Source organism: Mustela nigripes, chromosome 7 (assembly GCF_022355385.1).
Source record: "Mustela nigripes isolate SB6536 chromosome 7, MUSNIG.SB6536, whole genome shotgun sequence".
Classification (NCBI taxonomy): domain Eukaryota; kingdom Metazoa; phylum Chordata; class Mammalia; order Carnivora; family Mustelidae; genus Mustela; species Mustela nigripes.
In genome coordinates this window covers 52,155,262-52,175,679 of record NC_081563.1, presented here as the reverse complement: position 1 = coordinate 52,175,679, position 20,418 = coordinate 52,155,262, and the positions used below count along the sequence as shown (strand labels likewise).

General features: G+C 55.1%; 1 protein-coding gene across 21 annotated transcripts in view; it reads left to right on the top strand.

Annotated features, from left to right (window-relative positions):
- DYSF (dysferlin) overlaps positions 1 to 20,418 on the top strand; it is a 203,042-nt gene that overhangs the window by 100,925 nt on the left and 81,699 nt on the right. For all 21 annotated transcript variants that reach the window (XM_059405860.1, XM_059405868.1, XM_059405877.1 and 18 more), the window contains 3 exons: positions 1,644 to 1,817; positions 15,872 to 15,965; positions 16,435 to 16,512. In XM_059405860.1, coding sequence (XP_059261843.1) covers positions 1,644 to 1,817; positions 15,872 to 15,965; positions 16,435 to 16,512 — 346 coding nt within the window. The remainder of the gene's footprint in view (positions 1 to 1,643; positions 1,818 to 15,871; positions 15,966 to 16,434; positions 16,513 to 20,418) is intronic.

The following is a 20,418-nucleotide window of genomic DNA, read 5'->3' as shown; positions in this document are numbered from 1 at the left end:
GAGCAGGTCATACCAGTCCATGCCAGATGCTCACGTACAGAAAAGCCCCGGGTGTCCATGACTGTGCAAGGAGATAGTACTTGGGATCACACATCAGACCCGGAAGGCACCAAGACCTGCAGAGATGGGGTCTGTGGCCTGGAGTCTGAGACAGGTGTTTGGCTGCATGGAGCTTCCTGAAGCTGGCGCTCGGGGGGCTTGGAGCCAGGATGCAGGCACAGGCCAAGCCGGTTCTGGTGTGAGCTGTGGTGTGGAGAGGGGTGCACCTGGGGCACCAGAGACTCGTCCTCACCTGGAGGCAAGGGGCTGGGGTCTGTATGCCCTCAGTTGTGTCATTGGCTGTGGTTGCCACGGTGTACGTGGTGCGAGCCCACATGTTCACGGGTGCGCCCAGATACCCCCAGGACAGAGGCATGGAGTGGGCACGTAGGAGTGAACACAATAATGCACCCGCTCTTTAAGACCTCCAGAGACCCATGTCCTGCACAGTCTCGGTGCCTGCCTTCCTGGTCCCTCTTGTGTCCTGTTCTTCTTTCTTTCTTTCTTTCTTTTTTTTTTTTTTAAAGATTATTTATTTATTTATTTGATAGGCAGAGATCACAAGTAGGGAGAAAGGCAGGCAGAGAGAGAGGAGGAAGCAGGCTCCCCGCCGAGCAGAGAGCCCGATGTGGGGCTCGATCCCAGAACCCTGGGATCATGACCTGAGCCGAAGGCAGAGGCTTTAACCCACTGAGCCACCCAGGCGCCCCCTGTTCTTCTTTCTTAAGCATACATTTGAATTGTGGCCTAAGAACCAGGCCTCCCTCAATCTAGGAATAGCCTTTGGCATGACTAGATTTCTTCCTTTCTTTCTGGGCATAGAGAATCTAGAGAGAGATGTCACTGGGTCCAGACAGAAGCAAGGTTTTAGGGCAACATTAACCAGACAGACTCCACTCTCCCTGTAGGGGAACCCAGGGGATGGAGGCCAGCCTTGTCAGGCAGGGGGCCTTATCCGCTCCATCACCCCCAACATCCTTCCTGGAGAGGGAGGCAGCTGCCCTCCAGAACTGGCTCCTGTTGCTTAGTGCTAGGGGCACCTGAGGACAGTGTCAGGTCATCAGCTGGATAGAAAGGGGGTTCCAGGCCTCCCTCCATGCCTAGGAAAGGGTCTCCTAGAGGAAATGCTAGGACAGCTGACCTAGGCCTAGCCTCAGGGAGGAACAGCTGGAGTCGGGAAACAGAATCTTCATTGACCCACTTCTATTTTTATAAGCTGGGATGTGAAGAAGAAAAAGGAAATGACAAGAAAACCTTGGATTCATGAAATCCACCCATAATCCAAGTAAACAAACAAACCCAAAGCCGAGGGTTTTCCTTGCTGCTTTAGTCTACCTGCCCTCTCTGGCTCCTCGGATTCCCGCAGCCCAGGGAACCTTTTCCCTCCTGATTTTCTGACTCGGACTCTTTGCAGAAGTTGTTCAGAGGCCCCCTCCTCCAGGTGGCCTTCCCAGCTGTTCCCACCTGGAGGATGCTGCTGTGGAGTGGGTGGGGAATCCTGGAGGGCAGGCTGGAGAGGGGAGAGGCGCTGCAGGAGCCCAGCTCGAGGTCTCCCCGTGGGGCCGCCAAGCAGTGCCTGAGTCTATCCTGTTCTCCCCACGCAGCACAGGCAGGCGGAAGCGGAGGGTGAGGGCTGGGAGTATGCCTCACTCTTCGGCTGGAAATTCCACCTGGAGTACCGCAAGACAGATGCGTTCCGCCGCCGCCGCTGGCGCCGCCGCATGGAGCCGCTGGAGAAGACGGGCCCTGCGGCTGTGTTTGCCCTTGAGGGGGCTCTGGTATGTCCCTGGGCCTGTGGTGGGTCAGTGAGGTGCAGCTTGCTTCCCCGGGGCTGTTCACGCTGGAGCGGGAGCCCCCAAGATGGGACTTGGGATGGAACACTAGCTGGTCACCTTAGCTTCAGTTCCTTTGCAGTTGCCCATGGGGAAAGTGAATGGCCGTCTGGGTGTCCTCCTATCGTAAAACAGCCCCACTCCTGGCACCGGGAGATGTGCTGTTGCTTTGTGTAGTCAAGATGGGAGCAGACAGAGAGGGTCTTGGTCAGACCAATGTCACAGGTCTGCCCTCTGACTAGAGCCAAGGGACCTGGTTCTTCTCAAAGAAGCTGGCTGCCAATGGGGTGGGTCTGAGAGGCTTTGACCTAGCCCCCAGAAGCAGCCAGAGAGGTCTAATGACTCCTGAATGTTCTTGGTTGGATGGGAGTCCTCCTTGGTTGGACAGAAGCCGTCTCATGGCATCCCTGAGATTCTGGGAGAGAGATGTACCTCAGAAACTAAACCTCAGGCTGGTGGTCCTACCATAGAGTACACTTTCAGGGGCCAGTAAAATTGGGGTCATCTCCAGGGTACCATGATCTGGCTGATGTGTTACCCCCAAAGATGAGCAGGCCCATCCTGGACAGTCTGAGTAGGGCCATTCTCCAGCCTGTTTTGGTCTGGAGATTCCTGAAGGTGGGAGGAGATGCCCAGCATGAGGTCCTTCCGCTGAAATCCAGGGAGGACTGCCCAGGCTCTGGGGCTTTGGGCTGTGACTCAGAGAGCAAGTCCCACAAGCTTCAATAGCTGATGGGACCTGAGTGTGTCTATACGCACCAGTTGTGTGTGTGTTTCTGTGTGTGAATGTACGTGAGGACTTGGTCGGGGAGAGAAGTGGTGGGGCTTTGCCCTGAGCCAGGGAGCACAGAGGGCAGGCCTAGGATCTGACAGGATGGATACGGGGAAGGTAGTTGAGATTGGTGGTGGCCCGAGGTGAGGGTGTTCCATCCCTTAGGCCTTGATAGTGGGCCAGCTTCGGGATGGCAGTGTTGGAGAGGAAACCCTCCGGGGACCAGATAATCTCAGATGTCTGATGATGTCTTGGGGCCAAGTTGTGAGGGGCCTGGAAGGAGAGAGCAGAGCTCCAGGTTGCTGGGCTCGTGCTCAGGCTGGGTGGGAGGAAACTGCTGCCCCCGCTGGAGCAGCCTCAGCTAAGGTCTTGTGGGGCAGAGGTGGTATGCATTGGCTCCCTTTGTCCTGTCAGAAAGGGCCTGGCTTGGGCACAGGCAGGGCCTGGGGGTGGTCTTGCGGCTCCAGCTGAGGGATGGGGGAATAAAGGCCTTGGCAGAGCTCAGAGTCAAGGTCTGAGAATCCTGAGTAGAAACCCTAAGGAGCAGAAACTCAGTGAAATGGGCTACAGAGAGAAAAGGAGTTTAAGGACTCAGACGGACAGGAGAGCTGGAGCTGGGACTCTGTCTTGGCCTCCTTCTCACACTGGCTCTCTCTGGGTGGTAACAAAGATGGCACTGACATCAACTTTACAGTCAGCAAAGCCTTCTGGGTAAAACAGCACAGCCCACCTGGCATCTTCTGTTTCCCTCACAGCTGGAGACCACAGAGAGGAGAGTGCTGTTTTCTCCATAATGCTGTGACAGCCTTGGGTGTGACTGACTGGCTCTCAGGGTCATGTGCCCATGCCAGCCCGAGTGTGAAGAGTGGAATGTTCTGATTGGTCACTCCAGGTCATGCCCCTTTTTGGTAGTTGACAGCACCATCAGAATGGGGAGGAGAACATCTGGAAAGGAAAAAAACGAAAAAACAAAAAACCAAAAACCCACAAACAGTGCTGGGCAAAGAGCTACTGATAGTGGCTCAGGACTCTGTTCAATGAGCAATAGGGAGCTGGTGTAGATTGTTGAGCAGAGGAGTGCTCTGGTCAGAGCCAGGGTTCAGGGCCTTTAGTCAAGTAGCTGTGGAAGCTGGTTGGGTGGAAGAGTGGAGACCATCGGGAGACTCCCTGGAGTCTTGGTTAGTGGTCTGGGATGAGGTAACCATCTGGGGTGGGAGCTGGGGGCCAGGGTAGAGGGGAGTACAGTGGCAAAGTTTGGGGAGTGTCAGATGGGCCCACAGGCTCTGCTGGGTGCGTGGTAGGGCTTCTCCCATCGCCGGGCCGCAGGGCGGGTTGGGTGGGCCTGGGGCCGCAATGAGTTCATGGTTGGCCCTGGCAAGTCTGACACATGGTTGAGTGCTGTGTGAAGAAGGCGGATCTGGTAGCTGCTTGCCAGGCCGCCCAGGGCAGGGAGGCCAGGGCCGTGGGAGAGAGGACGTGAGACCGGAGGAAGCCAGAGACACATGGACGGCAGCGTGGATGGGTTCTGGGGCTGGCCAGGATCTGGGGGAAGAAGATGAGCAAGGCTGGGGACCCACTGCCAAGCTTTCATGGCTCGGTGACTTGGAGAATGAAGGGGGGCACTTCCCAGAAACAGAGAAACCAATCCGTTTATTCTTTATGTGGGAGAAAGTGTTGTGAGGGAGCACTGAAATCCAATGTCAAGTCCACAGACGTGGGGAGGTGGTTGATGGAGAAGCAGATGGGCCTCGCCTGTGATAGTAGAAACCAACAAAGTGAAGCCCTAGGAGTCCTGGGGGAGCTTGGCTGACACAGAGAACCAGAGGCAGACAGTGGTTGGAGAGGCTGGATCCCACAGACCTGCATCAGGAGGACACAGTTTGGGAAAGCCTTTAGATGTGGCCAGCATTTGGACAGGGCCATGGGCCCGTTGGACAGTAACTATCTGGACCAGTCTGCTCCAGTGAATCCAACCTCCATCAGCACCAACACACGTGCATGCACACACGCACACACATGCAAACACACACACACATGCACACCCTCTCCTTCACAGTCTCCTAGATGTGCTCCTGTCCCCACATCTGCTGTTCTTTGTCCTAGGAGGTACTGATGGCCCAGCAAGGCACTGGGACTAATGTCCAGCCTGCATCTTGGGAACAGATGGTAGGGTTCTCTGGGTTCCTGGACCCTGCTGCTGTCTTGGGGGCTGGCCTTGCCTATTGGTCACTGATGTCTGCTGATTGTCTTGGCCGGAGGATGGTGGGATAGGCAAGTTTTCTGAGTGGAGCAGGTCTGGTCTGAATTCTGCTGGCTGTGCTTCATAGCTGTGGACAGGTCACTTACCCCTTCTGCAACTCTGTTAACGCATCTGCGTCCTAGAGTCATTGTGAGGGGAGCTGTGACACACGTAAGGAAGTGCTTCTCAGGCTGAGTGAACATAGGAGTGATGTGGTGTCGGGGTGGGGGGTGTCTTGTTAAAATGCCTACTTGGGGTTCTGTGTCTGGGTGAATCTGGGAGTCTGCATTTCTAAGAGGACTCAGGTGACGCTAATGCTGCCAGTCCAAGGACCACCTTTGAAGGGTGAGGATGTGAAGCATGTCGGACATCACAAAGATGAGGGGGAGTTGGTCACATCGACCTGCTCCCCCACTTGGATGCCTTTCTCAGAGAGGCAGGGCATACCCATGACTAGGGGAAGGTGTGGTCAGGGTCCCAGAGAGGGGATCAGGAAAGGATGACATGTTCTCCTTGCTCCCTGGTGAGACAACAGTGATCTTTACTTCTAACGATCCCCTGATCTGATGGTGGAGGCCTGGCCTACGGGGAACTGTTGTCTGATTAGGACGAGAGGTAATCCCATGTGAACACAAATGAATTCTACAAGATCTGCATCTTTGAGGTCCTGGAGGGTAGAATCGGAGTCATTCCAGAATCATGGTGCCTGATGAGGGAGACTCCCTGGGGGAGGGTCTGGGAGGCAGACATCGAAGGAGTCCAGGGAAGCACCGTGGAAGGTGGCCAGGTGGTCTTTCTGGTAACCCGACATTTCGGGATGTCTGGGCCTGAGGACCAGGCCCCTGGTGCCTCCTCGCCTCCTCCCATCCCTCTCCCGGCCCACGGGTCCACCGGCAGGCTGCGCCCTGCCTGCCAGTTTCCCTCCTGAAGACATCTTGCTGGAAGGCAGGCCCCGTCTGCTCATTAGCACGGGCAGTCTTTCCCTGAAACCTTCTGCTGGGGCCAAGCCTGGCTCCCTCCATGGAGCGGGAGGCCCTGGCTCCGTCTGCTAATCGTCTGCTGTCTCCATCCCGAGCATTATTTTATTTTCGTATTATTCTTTTTCCAGCTAATATCCTGGCATTCCCAAAGACACCGGTTTCATAATCTTCCTGGCGTTCCCAGGGAGCCGGGAAGCAGAGCACAAAGCTGCTATTATAGCGCGTTCCTTCCAGCCTCCCTCTCCTCGCCCCACACCCCTTGCTGCCGCCGCCGCCGGCTCCCACCCAGGCACCCCTTTCCGACGCCACCAGCCTCTCTGGGAACTCTGGTGACGGCTGCTGGGATGAGCTCACAGAATCCATCCTGTCGCCCTTGCCCTGGGCCTGCCCTCCACGCACAAGGATTTTTTTCCAGAGCCCTGCCTCTGTGCTTGGCCCTGAGTGTTAGGAAGGGTTTTTTTTTCTGAGATGCCTGAGCCTGGGCAGGAGGGCAGGAGACGGAGACTCGGCAGCATGTGCTTGGAGCCTTGGAGATTTTTAGAGCTGGAAGGAACTTTCGTGTTTGAAAGGCACTCCCCACCTGGCTTTGGATCCCCTTGAAACTGGAGGTGTAGCTGTGGGTGTGCGGGTGTGATCTGTGTACGCAAGTATGTCTGATGTGGGAGCACATGGCTGATGTGTGCACACACACAGTATGTGTGCCACAGGCCCGTGTGTGTGATTTGTATGTGCACGTGTGTATGAAGGAGTACGAGGTGTGCACATGTGGGATATGTGTGTACGTGCCCATTGGCATGTGTGTTTGTGATGTGTAAATTCTGGCCTAAGGTCTGTGGTTTTCTTCAGTTCTCAAGGGAATTTGGGAACCCAAAGAGAATAAGAATTACTGAAACCCATCTTACCATGGCGGGAGATTGGGCCGAAAGCTCTCTGTACGTGGTCTCATTTTATCCTCACGGTGACTCCAGAAGACTGCATTCTATTATTATACCCATTTTACAGTTGGAGAGACTGAGGTTCCAGAACTGCATTGTCTAACACGGTAGCCACTAGCTGCTTGAGAATATTTCAATTTACATTTAAAGTAATTAAAATAAGACCATTTTGTTCCTCAGTCCCACCAACCACATTCCAAGCATTCAGTAGCTACACCATGCTCATGGTTACCATATTGGACCGTGAAGCTATAGAATGCTTTCACCATTGCAGAAAGTTCTGTCGGGCAGTGCTATTCTGGAACAACTCTGAGCCCCTAGTATTACTCCAGAAGAAACTGAGCCCTGAGAAGGGGTTTGCGCAGACACATAATGTGAGTCAGTTCTAGAATGAAGGCCATACAATGGGCTCTTCTGTCCTCTGTTCCCAAGTTCATATTCCCATCAGGGCATAATGTCCTCCTAGAGAAGGCCATCAAGTGAGGGTCCTAGAGAGGGTCCTGGGAAGCTGGCTGGACCCCTCGGCTGTTGGCACCACTTTTCCTGTGTAGCCATGTGGCTTGGCTTCCTTGGAGCAGTGGGGCAGGTAGAGAGGGGTTGGCACTGTGACCCCCACCCCAAGAGGCCTCCTGTTGGTTGTCTGATGTCTGAGTCCTGACCTGAAGTGGAGAGGATCTACGGGGATAGGCCTGAGGATAGGAGACATGGGCAGCTGGGAGTTGGAAGTGCAGAAAGGGGCATCAGGCAGGGAGAGGCTGGTGCTAGAGAGGAGTAATTTGGGATCTGAGCTGCCAGAAAAGGCAGTGAGATATGGGGGAGGAGGGGAGGGCCCGTTCCTGCACCTGGATGAAGCCCTGCTCTAGGCAGGGTACCCGGGCCTAGTTCCCAGAGTGGCACTTGGACCAAGGGCAGCATCTGGGAGGTGAGAGGGGTTGGCCTCATTAAGTAACCCAAATCCCCACTTGGTCTGCATAGATGAGGGAAGCGATTCTTTGTCTCCATGGATTCTGTTTCTTATACATGCTAATTGAGCACCTGTTCTAGACCTGGTTTTGTGCAAGCGAGAGATTACTGAAGACTGGCTGGCCTCTCAAGCAGAGGCCTCCCTGGCCCTCCTGCTGCCCCCCATGGGAAGACCATTTGGGTAATTCCTTTAAATTGGTGGACCCCAGCATCTTTCTGACTCCAGATTTGGACACTGAAGTCTGGAGGGGCCAACGGTGTGTCTATGTACCTGAGACAAAATGCCAGCCCCCAGGCGGACACGGGTGCAGAGGAAGGCATGTCACAGATGCGCAGATGCAGTGGGGCCCCCGTGTGTGTCACTGTACATGCACTGGGATCTGTATCCACAATGGCTAGGGTGACAACTTATTGTACTAATCATGGTGGGAAACGAGCGTAAGCTAGGGCTGTCCCAGACAAAGGGGGATGCACAGTCATCCTAATTACTGAGGCGTTTTGGCATGGGGCAGAACCTGCTTGAACATTCTCTGCAAACCCCTCATTTGGGTACAGGGAAGTCTAGGGGGGCACGTGCGCGCACACACACTCGTGTACACACAGACGCCTGCACCAGCCCACACGTGGCACTGTGGATTCTCTAGGTTTCCTGATTCCATCCCCGAGCTCCCGGGGGGCTGGCCCGTAGTTGTGCAAGGATTTTTGCAGCTGCTTCCAAGCCTCGGCTCCAGCTGTAAATTAAACGGGGTTGCACCCTTGCCTGCTATTCTACTTAAGGCTGCAATCAGCCCTGATTAGGAAGGGAGGTCTGTGTTCCCAAATTCCATCTTTTAAAGTGTTCTCCTCCTTCGTCCTGGCCCTCTAGCCTGTGTGGGGTTTCCCTGGAAGCTGAGGCTGGGCAGCCAGGGCAGTGACGTGGGTCCTGGGCTCCCCAAGGCCACGACTTGGCACTCAGCCCTGTCCCACCCCGGAGTCCCACTCAGGTGCTGAGTCCGTTGTGGAAGCCGAAGCCGGGAAGAGCCCGGAGTGGTTGCTGGGGGACACCCCTTCCCCTGGCTCTGCCAGTTAATTTTGTTATGTGACCCTAGGGAAGGCATTGACCTCTCCAGGCCCCAGTTTCTTCACTTTCAGGATGGAGCTGATAACAGAGCAAAAACAATAACACCCCCTTCCAGAGCAGAGGTTTCCTCCCATGAGCACTGAGAAAACTGCTCTGGATAGTGGTGGGGTTGTTCGGGGTCGATAGCATGTTACCTGATGTGGCTGTTACCTGGTTGTCGCAGCAAAGCCAGCAGTGAGAAGAGGTCCTGGCAGCTCAGCCTAGGGCGTGCTGGTCAGCGTTTAATAACTGGCTCTCCAGAAAAAAAAAAAAAAAATCTGAAAACCAAACCCAGTCTGGTTTGTCGTATTTGCTGGTTTCCGTGGTGTAAATGTCCCCGCCGTGGCCGGTTGTAAACTAGCAGTGTGACATCCCTGAGAGTGGAGATGGGAGGAGTCGACCAGAGAGCAGGGGGCGGCTAGTTCTGTAGCATTTCCAACCCACGTATCCGTGAGCTGTACATAACCTCAGGAGCGGAACAATAGTCAAAAGTCGTAAAATAATTAGGAAGTGATGAGCTCGAGGATTTATTACCTTTTCGAAAAAGATTTATTTATTTATTTTAGAGGGTGGGGGAAGGGCAGAGGGTGAGGGAGAAAGAGACAGAATCCCAAGCAGGTGCTGCACCCAGCACAGAGCCCAATGTGGGGCTTGATCCCAGGACCCCAGCATCATGACTGGAGTCGAAATCGTGAGTCAGACACATAACTGATTGAGCCACCCAGGCGCCCCATCACCTCTGTTTTAAATTTCTGTAGTTATAAATTTATATGACTTAATCATTACAGATGGCTGTGTTTAACAGCTGCCTTGCAATACACCTGAAAACTTACTAATTTGCTCTTCGGAGCCTGGCAGGCCAGCTCCAGTACTTACTGCTCTGGGTTGGGGGGGGGGGGTCCCCTGGTCCTGTTTACATAAGAGATAAGGGTCCTGTAGTAGCATTCTTCCCAACAGCTCTGTCACCTGTGCTCTCTTGGTTCATCAGATGCTGGCACTGAGCTCTCCTCGGAAGCCAGGAGGGTGGCTGGTCCCCGAAACCCACCTGCTTGACTCTGATGGGACAGAGGGCGTCCCGGTAGCCCCCTGAGCTATCGCCAGAACTCTGTTGCTTCCTTCCTAACCATCACGGCATGGCTGATGGGGGCTTTGTCCTCTGCCTGCTCAGCCCGGGGGACCCTCTGCTCAGTCTGTCTTTTTGCTTCATCCACCGCTGGTCTTGCCCCTTCATTCTCTGTCCTTCCTCCGGGCCTGTTCGGATGAGGCGTCACACCCCTGCCAGAGGGAGGAGGTGTGTGTGTGTGACCGACAACCAGCTGGACAGGAGGAATTTCAGACATGCTAGTAGTCTAGTGCTTGGTCTTGGATCCAATTTAGGTGGGCCGTGGGGTCCCCTTCTTAAGCAGCGTGTTTTCCCAGAATCTGCCCACCTCATCCTGGTGTGGGGGCCACACCAAGATCCTGGGGCAGGAGTCCTTAGCAGACAAGGTGGGTTTGGCCCCTGGTTCTGGGGACCCCGGGGGCAGCCCTGCACTGTCTGGGAGGGAGAAGGTTCCTTGCACTCCTCAGCTCAGGCTCTTCTCGGGAGCCGCGGCCGCTGGCCGGGCCATGGTGGGTTGGATGCTGCCCAGTCCCCTGGGCGAGCAGCAGGATCCCTTACATAGCTAGCCCCAGGATGGAGTGTGTGGCCACAGACCACAGTCTGGGAGTCGCATAGGCATGAGCTATCGAGGCAGGAATGTGGCTGTGGGAAACCCAATGCCCGGGGCCTGCTGGGGCTGGGGAAGAGCGAGTGTATGGAGTGGGGTGGGGGGAGAGTGGGTGGACAGAAAGCGAGGCTTCAGCTGCCACTGCGGCCTGGCTCTCTCTGCCCAGGACTCCGAGTGAGAGCAGAAGCAAGCTGGCCTTCCTCTCCTAGCTTGCTGTGCCCCAAATTTGCCCCTTTCGCTGAGTCTTCCCCTGAGCTCTGGGGGCACAGGCGCCCAGCACTCTGCTGCTCCCCTATGCCAACATTCTTCTCTTTCCCTCCTCCAGGAAGCTTTCCTGAGTGGGACCTTCTGAGGGTACAGCCCATTCTGTTCCACCCCAGACATGGCCCCACAGTGTGTGTGTGTGTGTGTGTGTGTGTGTGTGTATGTGTGTGAACCCCTATCCCTTGTTCTTTCTGTAGTAACAGCTTACCGAAAGAGGGTGTGGTCTGATGTGCATTTTCCTAAACTTTCCCCTGAGACCTGAGGTCTGATCGCTGCCCACGTGGCTCTGGGCAGGAATGCTGGTGATTCATTTTCTGTGACAAATCTTCACTGGATGACTGCTAAGTGCCTGATGCTGGGCTGGGTGCAGGAGATAGGGGAGCGTATGTGCCTTGCCTGTACACGTGGAGGGATGGATGCAGGAGAGAGCTAGGAGAGGCTAAGTGGGCGCTGCTGCTGAAGGGATGGCAGCCACAGCAGTATCCAGGCCTCAGTGGTGACTGAGCTGAGACAAGAGCTCACGTTAGCTCACCTGGAAGGGCATTCTAGGTGGCAAGAACAGCTTGTGGAAAGGCCCTGAGGCAGAGAGAAGGTGACGGATTCCAGATTTAAAGAGACAAGAGATTAAAGGGAGGAAAGTATTATTTTAGTGTGAGACTGGAGAGTTCTAAGATTGAAAAGGACACCACTAGCACCATTTACTAGTGCTGTTTAAATGCTAGGAACCTGCCAAGGGTGGGAAAGGGGTGCCCCATAGTGTTAGATTTTCACCAGGGGTCTCCACAGGGGGCAGTTCCTGTCCCCCACTCTATCCCTCAAGTGACATTTGATGATGTCTGAAGATATTTTTGGTAGTCACAACTGAATGGGCAGGAACTCCTGGGGATCTAATGGGTCGAGACCAGGAATGCTGCTAAACATCCAGCAAAGCACAAGACAGGAAGGAGGTGCCTCCCAGAGGCTCCCAAATCAAGTTTTCATGTGGCTTCATTGTTTGCCTAGAGAGAAATTCTGGTGTGTGAGCCTTGCATGTCTACACTTGAAAACTGAAATGTACCTCAGGATGAAGGAAGTGTGACATGGGGTTTCCTGTTATCAGACAGACTGATCCCCTGACCTGGGTGACAGGCTGGCCTCCTTCATGAGCTGTAGCCGTAGCTCACGCTGTTGCTCTCTCCTGAGGTGACCTCCTTCTTTCATTTATCTGCTCTCCAGATGTGTGCTGAGCACCTGCTGTGGGTGAGGGGAGCTGGGCATATGACAGAAATCTCCCAGAGCCCTCAGTGGGAGGGCACAGACAAGTCAACAGTGAGAGGGGTGCTAGATGTGGTAAGAGGGGGTTCAGGGTACCGCAGAAGCCCCTGGGGGGGGGGGGCTAACTCATTCTTGCACAGAGACCTCGAGGATGAGTCTAGACATCTAGGAAAAAGAAGGGAAATAAGAGTGTAGAGAGACCAATGTGGGGGCAAGAAAGGGTCCCTAGAAGATTTCAGCTGGTTTGAGCATAAAAGTCATCGAGGATGGAGGTGTTTGGCGGGTGTCCAGACTGCTGGAGACTCAATTCAGAGGCCACGGCTGGGCTGGGAGGGAGAGCTGGCCTCCCTGTCTGCTCACAGGGCCTGAAGAGGATGTGTGCAGAGCAGCCTCCCCTGTGAAGGCCAGTGGCTCAGAGGATGGAGAGACATCAGCCAGAGGTGTGGGTAGAATTCTGCCCAGGCTGGGAACCAGAGTGACTGTGGGGCTGGGACTCTCCTGGGAGGGACTGAACTTAGTGGGTGTCCCTCAGCCTGGCTCCTGGTTCTCCCAGCTTCTTCTCAGCCATCGGCATCTGACATTTTGAGCTGGGGGAGAAGGGAAGGAGGAGGCAAGTCCATACTTGGGGGTGCAGGTTGGGGACTGGGGGTGGTGTGGAGGGTCCTGTGCCCTCCATTCTGGGGGCAGGACAGGTGCAAAAGCCCAGGCAGAGTGAGGGGCCTTCCCCAAGGGGATACTGGTTCCTCCCTCTGAAGGACATTGTTTCTGAGGGCCAGGACCCATCCTGGGCCAAGCACTGAGCTAGGCCTGAGACACCTGGTACCTGCCTTTGTGGAAATCCCAGGGAGGGGGACACCTTTTCTGATCACAGGAGGGCAGACTGCCCTTGGACAGAGACCCAGAAATTGCTGCCAAAGCCCCAGACCGAGGAGTTCTGGTGGGAGTGGCGCTTCTGGGAGGCAGCTGGGGTGGGGGCCATCTGGAGGAGATGGGAGGTGAGTGTTCGGGAAGTGCGCTGGCAGCCTTCAGCAATCACGGAGGTCTCTGCAGGTGCTGGGAGGGGGCGAAGGCATTATGGAGGCTGTGGGAGGCAGAGGCAATCTCCTCCCTTCACTTACCTTAGCACCCAACTCGTGGGGGGCATGAGCATGTTGGCAGGCTGAGATGGCAGGGCCACCGGGTCCCGGGCCTTGCACCCCGCCTTTAGCCAGAACCCCTGCCCTCCCACCAAGGTGCATTGGTCTGCATGTGCTACATACGGGTGGTTGGAAGGGGGGGGCTGGCCAAGCCCCGTTTCCAGTGTTCTGATCTGCTTTCCTTGGCGTCCTGTGCCTCTCGCCTGGGGTGGCCTGCAGGACCCCCCAGGTCCAGCCCTATGTGCGGCCTTGCAGATCCTGAAACTGGGAGCCGTTAGCTGTTGGATGTGGTGTGGGCTCTGGCGGGATGCCAGTGCAGCATTGTGGGGCCAAATGCTTTTTCTGGGGGGAACCCAGGATGCTTGGGGTCCGCACCTGCTCAGGAGAGAGGATCCTCTTCAGGGTCTTTCTTTGTCTGTAGTATGACACCCTCCCTGTTGTCCTGCTTTATCATGTGTGCATGTGTGTGTATGTGTGTGTTGAGAGACTGATTGCTTGATTGATTGCTTTTGATTTCTGCCCAGGGCTGTGGCTCCTGAAATGTCCACTTTTCCAGCTTCTGGAATAATTTTGAACAAATATGAGGTATATGAATACCAGTTGCGAGATTTACAGTTTATGCCCTACCCAGCCTCTAACCCACTGTGCCTTATTTGTTTCATAAGATCATTACTAGCAAACACTTATTGAGCATTTATTATGTGCCAGGAGTTGTGCTAAGAACACACAGTGTATCTCCTTAATAATCACAGCAACTTTCTGAGATAGATACTGTAGAATTATTCCAAATTTACAGACATGATTCAGAGAGGTTAAGCAAGCTCCCCAAAGTCACACAGCCAATACATAGCAGGACCGGAATTGGAGCCCCAGAAATCTGGTTCTAGAGCTTGTGTTGACGTTATGATCAAAATAAGGGGGTCTTTGAGGGGGGTGTCCTGTGGTGGGTGCCAGAGACTTCCTGGTTGAAGCTAGACCTCGCTGAGACCCCTGGAAGAGTAGATAGACCCGCTATTCCTGCATGTGTGTCTTAGGGTCCCTTTTGCAGGAAGGGGGCAGAGGAAGACCTGGCATATGTTAGGATGCATTTCTATGTTGACCTAGAGTGACCAGGGCAGGCTTTCCCTTGGTGTCCTAAGATGCCCTGAAGATGGAGGGGTTTGGGATAGTCAAAGGCAATTCTGGCTGGGGAAGAGAAAGAGCTTGTGATGGAGCAGGCGTGAGTCTTGGCCAGCTTCAAGGGGCATGGCCTGCCTAATGCTTAGCGCTGGGTTTGGGGAGGGAAGCCTTGGTGGTGAACGGGAAAACGGCGCAGGTCAACTGAGGTCTGATCAGGATCCTTCAGTACTGAGGACGCATGAAGGATTTGGGCTCTGGATAACGATGCTGGTTCTGGCTCTGGGTGTGGGCAGATCAGAAGTGGGAAGGCAGGCTTTCAGGGGGACTTCTCCAATGAGGGGTCTAGGACTGGGCCCCGAGAATGGGTGTGACTTGGAGAGGACCATGTGGAAGTGGCCATATGTCTTCTCTTTGGAGAGAGGGTTCCTGGGAGATGGCTGTGGCCAGGTGGCAGGGTGGAAAGTCCTGGCAAACGGCCATCCTGTGTGGGCCTGGGCCAGATGAACAGGCCATTGGTGGTGAGCCCAGAGTTTCTGTTCACGCACAAGGGTGTGTGTGCTTGTGTGTTGGGAACAGGAATAGGGCAAGAGAGTGGGGCAGGTGATGGTAGGAAAGACAGAGGCGAGGGACCTGGAGAAATCTCTTGGAGAGGCTGCAGAGAGAGTGGACAGCATGGGAACACTGTACAGCTCTCCCCATCCCTCTGCTGGGCTCTGGGCCACAGGATGCTGGTGGGCTTGCCAAGAAAGCCAAATCTGGAGGCTGGGCTGTGGAGTAACCAGTACATTTCCTGTTCTTGTGGGGGCCTTGATCCATGCTGGGTCCCTGAAGTCCCCCAAATCATGCAAGGTGCCAGAGAGGGGCCACAGTGTGCCCGAGCTGGCTCCGGATACACCTGGGCGGTAGGCACGTGGTCCAAGGAGGCTGGTGTACGGCTCAGCAGTTAGAGCCCAGTGCGAATGAGGACAAAGCGAGAGGACTGACTGGCTAGTCTCGTGAGCCATACACTGGCAGACTGGCCTCTGAGCCTGAGTGCTTACGGGCCCTGCCTCTTGCTCATGTCCCTGTCCTGGCCACAGCCTGCCCTCAGCTTAGTGCGAGCAGGTGAGAGGTGGTGATGACATAGCACAGCCTCCCCCAGAGCTAGGACCCAGTGTCCAGATGTGCAGGGAGTGGACATAGGTCCCCCGATTTGGCTTCTCTTAACTCATCCCAGTGGAAAAATCCCCATTGGATTCTCTGCCCTAGAATCCTTCCTTCTATCAGACCCTAACCTCTTGGGCCAGAATCACTCCATATCCCATTCTGGCATGTCCGGTCTCCACCAGAGAGGGAGAACAGTTTTCCTGTGGACTTCACACTGGAGTCTGGGGAGGCTGTAGGAGGATGCGGTACCCTAGAGTAAAATCAGAGGCCAATGGCCCAGCTCTCAGCAGCTGAGGAGTGTTGTCTAGAGGTCTCCTGATTTGGGCAAATGACTCCCCCTAGCTCTGAGGTCAGGATTGGTCACGACCAGCTCTGTGTCCCCAGGGCGGCGTGGTAGATGACAGGAGTGACGATTCCATGTCCGTGTCCACCCTGAGCTTCGGCGTGAACAGACCCACGATTTCCTGCATCTTTGACTGTAAGTGATACTTGGCGGTGTCTAGCAGGGTGAGGTCGACAGGTGTGTAGCCTCATGCATTTTTGTATGGGGGCTAGGAGAATCGAGTCTAGGTGCTTTGTGGTGGGTGTGTGTCTTTGGTGGGGGTGTGTAGGTGTGTGTGCATTCACACACGTGCATGTCCTGCTGCGTGTGGCGTGCCTGAGTTCGGGCGTTCAGGGCCCTGTGCATTCTGGCTGCCCCTATCATTTATTTGGCTTCTCCTCCATCCCCTTCTCCCCAGCTCTCACCAGGCCCCTGGTCAGGGGCCACGGTCTGCTCTGATCCTGTGAGCGGCTCACTCCCACAGAGCGTGACATGTGACATGTGTCATTTCCATGGCTCACACCCTTCGTCTGTGGCCCTTCCTGCGGGAGACTCCCCTCACCCCAGCCGCTGCTCTCAGCAGCTCCTACCTGCTCATGTCATCTCTGTTTCCTCCTTGGTACAGATGGGAACCGCTACCACTTACGCTGCTATATGTACCAGGCCCGGGACCTGCCCTCGATGGACAAGGACTCCTTTTCTGGTAGGTGGGAAGGGAGTCCGAGACCAGGGGCTGAAAGCCGGGAGCTGAGCCAACAGGGCTTCTCCAGTGTGGGGGAGTTGGGGCTCTTTGTGGGATTTGTGGAGGTGGCTCATTTTGCTGGGGTCACTGGGTTGGTTGTCCGGTGGCCTGCTTGACCCTTCTGCTGGGTTTGTTGACCATCACTTCCTTCTGAGAGCCCTTCTGGCTCTGACCCCTAGGCTACTTCTGTCTCCAGGGTCTCCTGCAGCCTCTTTCTACTCTTCCTGCTCCTACTTGAGGGGCTTCCCAGGCCTCTAAGTCTGATGGTCTTGACAGTCTGTCTGTGTGTCCTCTTCTCTGGGCACTGGGATGCCCTCACCTTCCCTGGCTCCATGGACCACCCATGTTGGAGAAGCTTCCAGACCTTCAATTCGTAGGAGCTCCACGTGTCTAGCCATGTCTTAGGTGTCTCCCCCAGGTTGCCTCCATCATTGGCTCCTCAGTTCATCCTATCCAAACTGAACTCCTTGTGCTATCCTTCCCTGACCCAGGCCTCCCCTCTTTGCCTACCTTGGTTCTGGTGTTGCACTAGCACGTGTCTATTGCCTGTCAGTTTGGAAACCATCCGTCCTCCAGTCCCGCGGATTCTGGCTTCTGAATCTCTCTTGGAGATGTTCCCAGGAACTGGCCTCACCCCTTCTCGTCTCCTGACCTCCCTCACCTTCCACCCTGCCTCAGACAGATCTGGTCATGTCACTCCTCTGATCTCCAGTGTAGACACTGGGAGACAGCTGCAGATTTTTGTGGATCGGACTCCTGTGGAGCTTGCAGTTGCTTTGTTCCCTAGTTGGCCTCTAAGACTAGCTCTGGTCTCACCAACTTTTGTCAACCTTTGTGGAGCTCTTCCTGGCCTTTCTACTCCATGCTCTCTCTGCCTAGAATGCATTCCCTCCCAATTTTTAACCCAGCAAACTCTTACTCATTCTTCAAGACCTAGCTCAGGTCCTCTGACGCTGCCCCAAGCCCAGATGGTTGCTCCTTCCTTGACACGAGGCCGGCGCCCCACCAATGCCTCTCACAGCCCTGACTGCCACCTAGATCAATTGCTGTCTTTCCCATTATGACTGTGAACTCCTCCAGGAAGGCTCTTTGTCTTATCCTTGAACCTGCACTTGGTACCTGAAGAACGGACATTGACTGAGCGCTCACTGTGAGCCCTGGCATTTTACTGGTCTCGGTGCACGTGACCCTATGTCTCTCCTATGAGCTAGGGGCTTCATGTTCCCATTTTACAGGTGAGGAGACAGAGACACAGGTAGCTTAACTAAACTGCTTGAGATCAAATAGCTGACAAATGACCTGCCATCCTCCAAGTGCTTGCTACTTCCTTGAGTAGAAGTGAATTCTTCTGTGACAGTGACCTTCTGTTCACTATAGGATGGCCCTATAGCTCACAGCCACTTGCTTCTCTTTGGCTGGGCCCTGCTCCTCCCCCAGAGGGGGGACCACCCTCATGCCTCACCCCAGCAGCTGGGGTTCCCCACATTCTCTCCTCCCAGTGACCTTTTTTCCAGCCCTGGGCAGCCAGGTACATGGTAGATGGAGCAATTTCTCCTCTGGGCTTTGGGTCCCCAGGTCCCGACAGCACCTTCTGAAAAGCATATGCAAAACCCACATGCTGCAGTTGGTGGGGGAGGGGCAGACGTGTGCACCTGGCCCTTGTTGGGAACCTGCCAGAATGCTCGCTGCCCATTGGGATGTATGCTGAGAGAAGAGAGATGAACTCAGCCACAGCCTTTCTTCTTCCTTAGCAGGGCATGAGAGACAGGGGTGCAGGCGGCAGGCCTGTGTGGGCGTGGGGCGAGGACTGGGGGGGCCTTTGTTCTCCTGTTGTTGTCCTTGGGCTGGGCTGGCCGAGGACACTGCAGGGACAGAGGCCCTCCCAAGAAACCCATGCTGGGAGATGGCAGGCACCCCGGGGGACCACAGGCAGGGTCAGCCAGGCGCTGGCCTTCTGAAGATGTCACACTTTCCATCCCAGCCCCACCCCCTCCCCCAAATAAACATCCCTTGAGCTTTGAGGGCACTGCCCAGGGCTTCCTCAGAGGCCGCTGGCTTCTGAATGAAAGGCCTGATTGACCAGCTGCTGGAAAGGAAAACAGCAGCCAACATGGGTGAACCTATAAAACCCAGAGTGTTTATTTTCACTCCCAAACCCTAAACCAAAGCAATTTCTCCCCTGGCACTGACCCTGGGGTGGCTGGCGGCCGAAGGCTGTGCGTGGCCACCGGCTGGCATTTCTTGGAGGAAACTCATGTGTGAATCCGGACCGTCTGGGGCCAGGGAAGGGTCTAGTGTGGCGTCTGTTGCTGGTATCATCCTCCAGCCTGTCTGCTGAGTGTCTGAGGCAGAGACGGCTCTCTTCCAGAAGGTGCTCCTTTGACTCTGACCTGTGATGCCCTGGGTCTTTCCTGCAGTGGTGGGCTCCTGGGGCCCTGAGCTGTGCTGGGGTTGTGTCTGTGTCTGCTTCCTTCTCTCTGGCCATGGGTTTGGGTGGGTGGGGGGTGGGTGGGGTGGGGACACGCAGTAACTGCCTAGGAAACACTTGTTGAATAATATTAAACTCAGGCAGGAAAGGGAGGCTTGTGGAGATGTTATGTCCGGGCCACCTGAGGGTTCTGCCTCCGATGGGGTTTCAATATACAGTCAACCTCAATTCTCCAGACATCGGAAGGACATTTGTGGTTCGTGGCTAGGAGGATGCGTGGTCTGTGTAGCAGCTAGACATTTAGAAACATAAAATGATGTTTAATTCCAATGACTTCTCTTTGACATTGGGTTGGGGTTGCCCCTGCCTGGTGAGCAGAGGTCCCATTAAGACGGACAACCCGTGAGACGCTCTGTCGTGAGGTCATGACATATCAGAAGATGGCCCTTAGGCTGGGGGAATCAGAAATTCCCCTTGGAGGGCCTCACAGGCCAGTGGGCTCAGGGGGCCTGCCTGCCGTGGTTTGCCAAGCATGAGAGATGGTGAGTAGACCGAAAGCTAAGTTACTAATTTACCAGAGTGCAGTATCTATTAAGACAACAGACGGTCCTGTGCCCTCTTTGTTGTTCTTATGGTTCCTGGGAGATCAAAGGTGTGTGCCAGGCGGGTGGTCCCGAGAGCTATTACTCAAGGGCAAGGCCGCAGTGGGGTCTCACAGCGGAGGTTACCTCGGTGGGGACCAGAGTTTTAGTGTTACGTCCCAATCCAGACTCTGTCTTGAGTGGGACTGGGGAGCCCTTGCTTCGGGGCTTACGGCGTCTGGACTCCAGTCACTGCCCGCTCCTCCTTGAAGCCGACTTTCGGTTAAGGTTGGCTCTGGCAGGGGGAATTCTCCCGTTGAGCTCATGGAGCTGTTTTCCAAAGTGCGTCGGAGGCTTGTGAAATGCTCCACTTAAGCAGGGTTCCTGAGCAAGGGAGACCGGAGACCAGTGCACGCTTCCAGATTTACAATGCACAGTGGCATTGAGAGGCTTTGGAATGGCTTCAGGAAAGGAGCCTGTTTGACTTGTTTAAGTGCTCACGAGATCCCCAGAGAACTCGCGTTTATGAAGCTCACATTTTGGGGAACACCGATCTGTAGGATTCAGTCCAGATTGCTCCGCTCAGATCTGGGATCTTTGTGCGCTCCTCCTCCCTCTCTCATCCCCACTGCCCTAGGTGTTCCCTTCCTCCCCTCAGCCAGACCAACTAGTGGCTGTTTCTCAAATGCCCAGGCTCTTTGGTGTCACCGTGAGTGCCGTGCTGATGTCTAGAACGCCCCCTTTCCCTGGTGTGCCTTGGTCCCTCCTCATCCTGGAGACTTAGTGTAGGAGACCTCCTTTGGGATGGTTGACATGATGCCGCCAGGCTCCATGGAGGTATCCCCGACGCCCAGCACC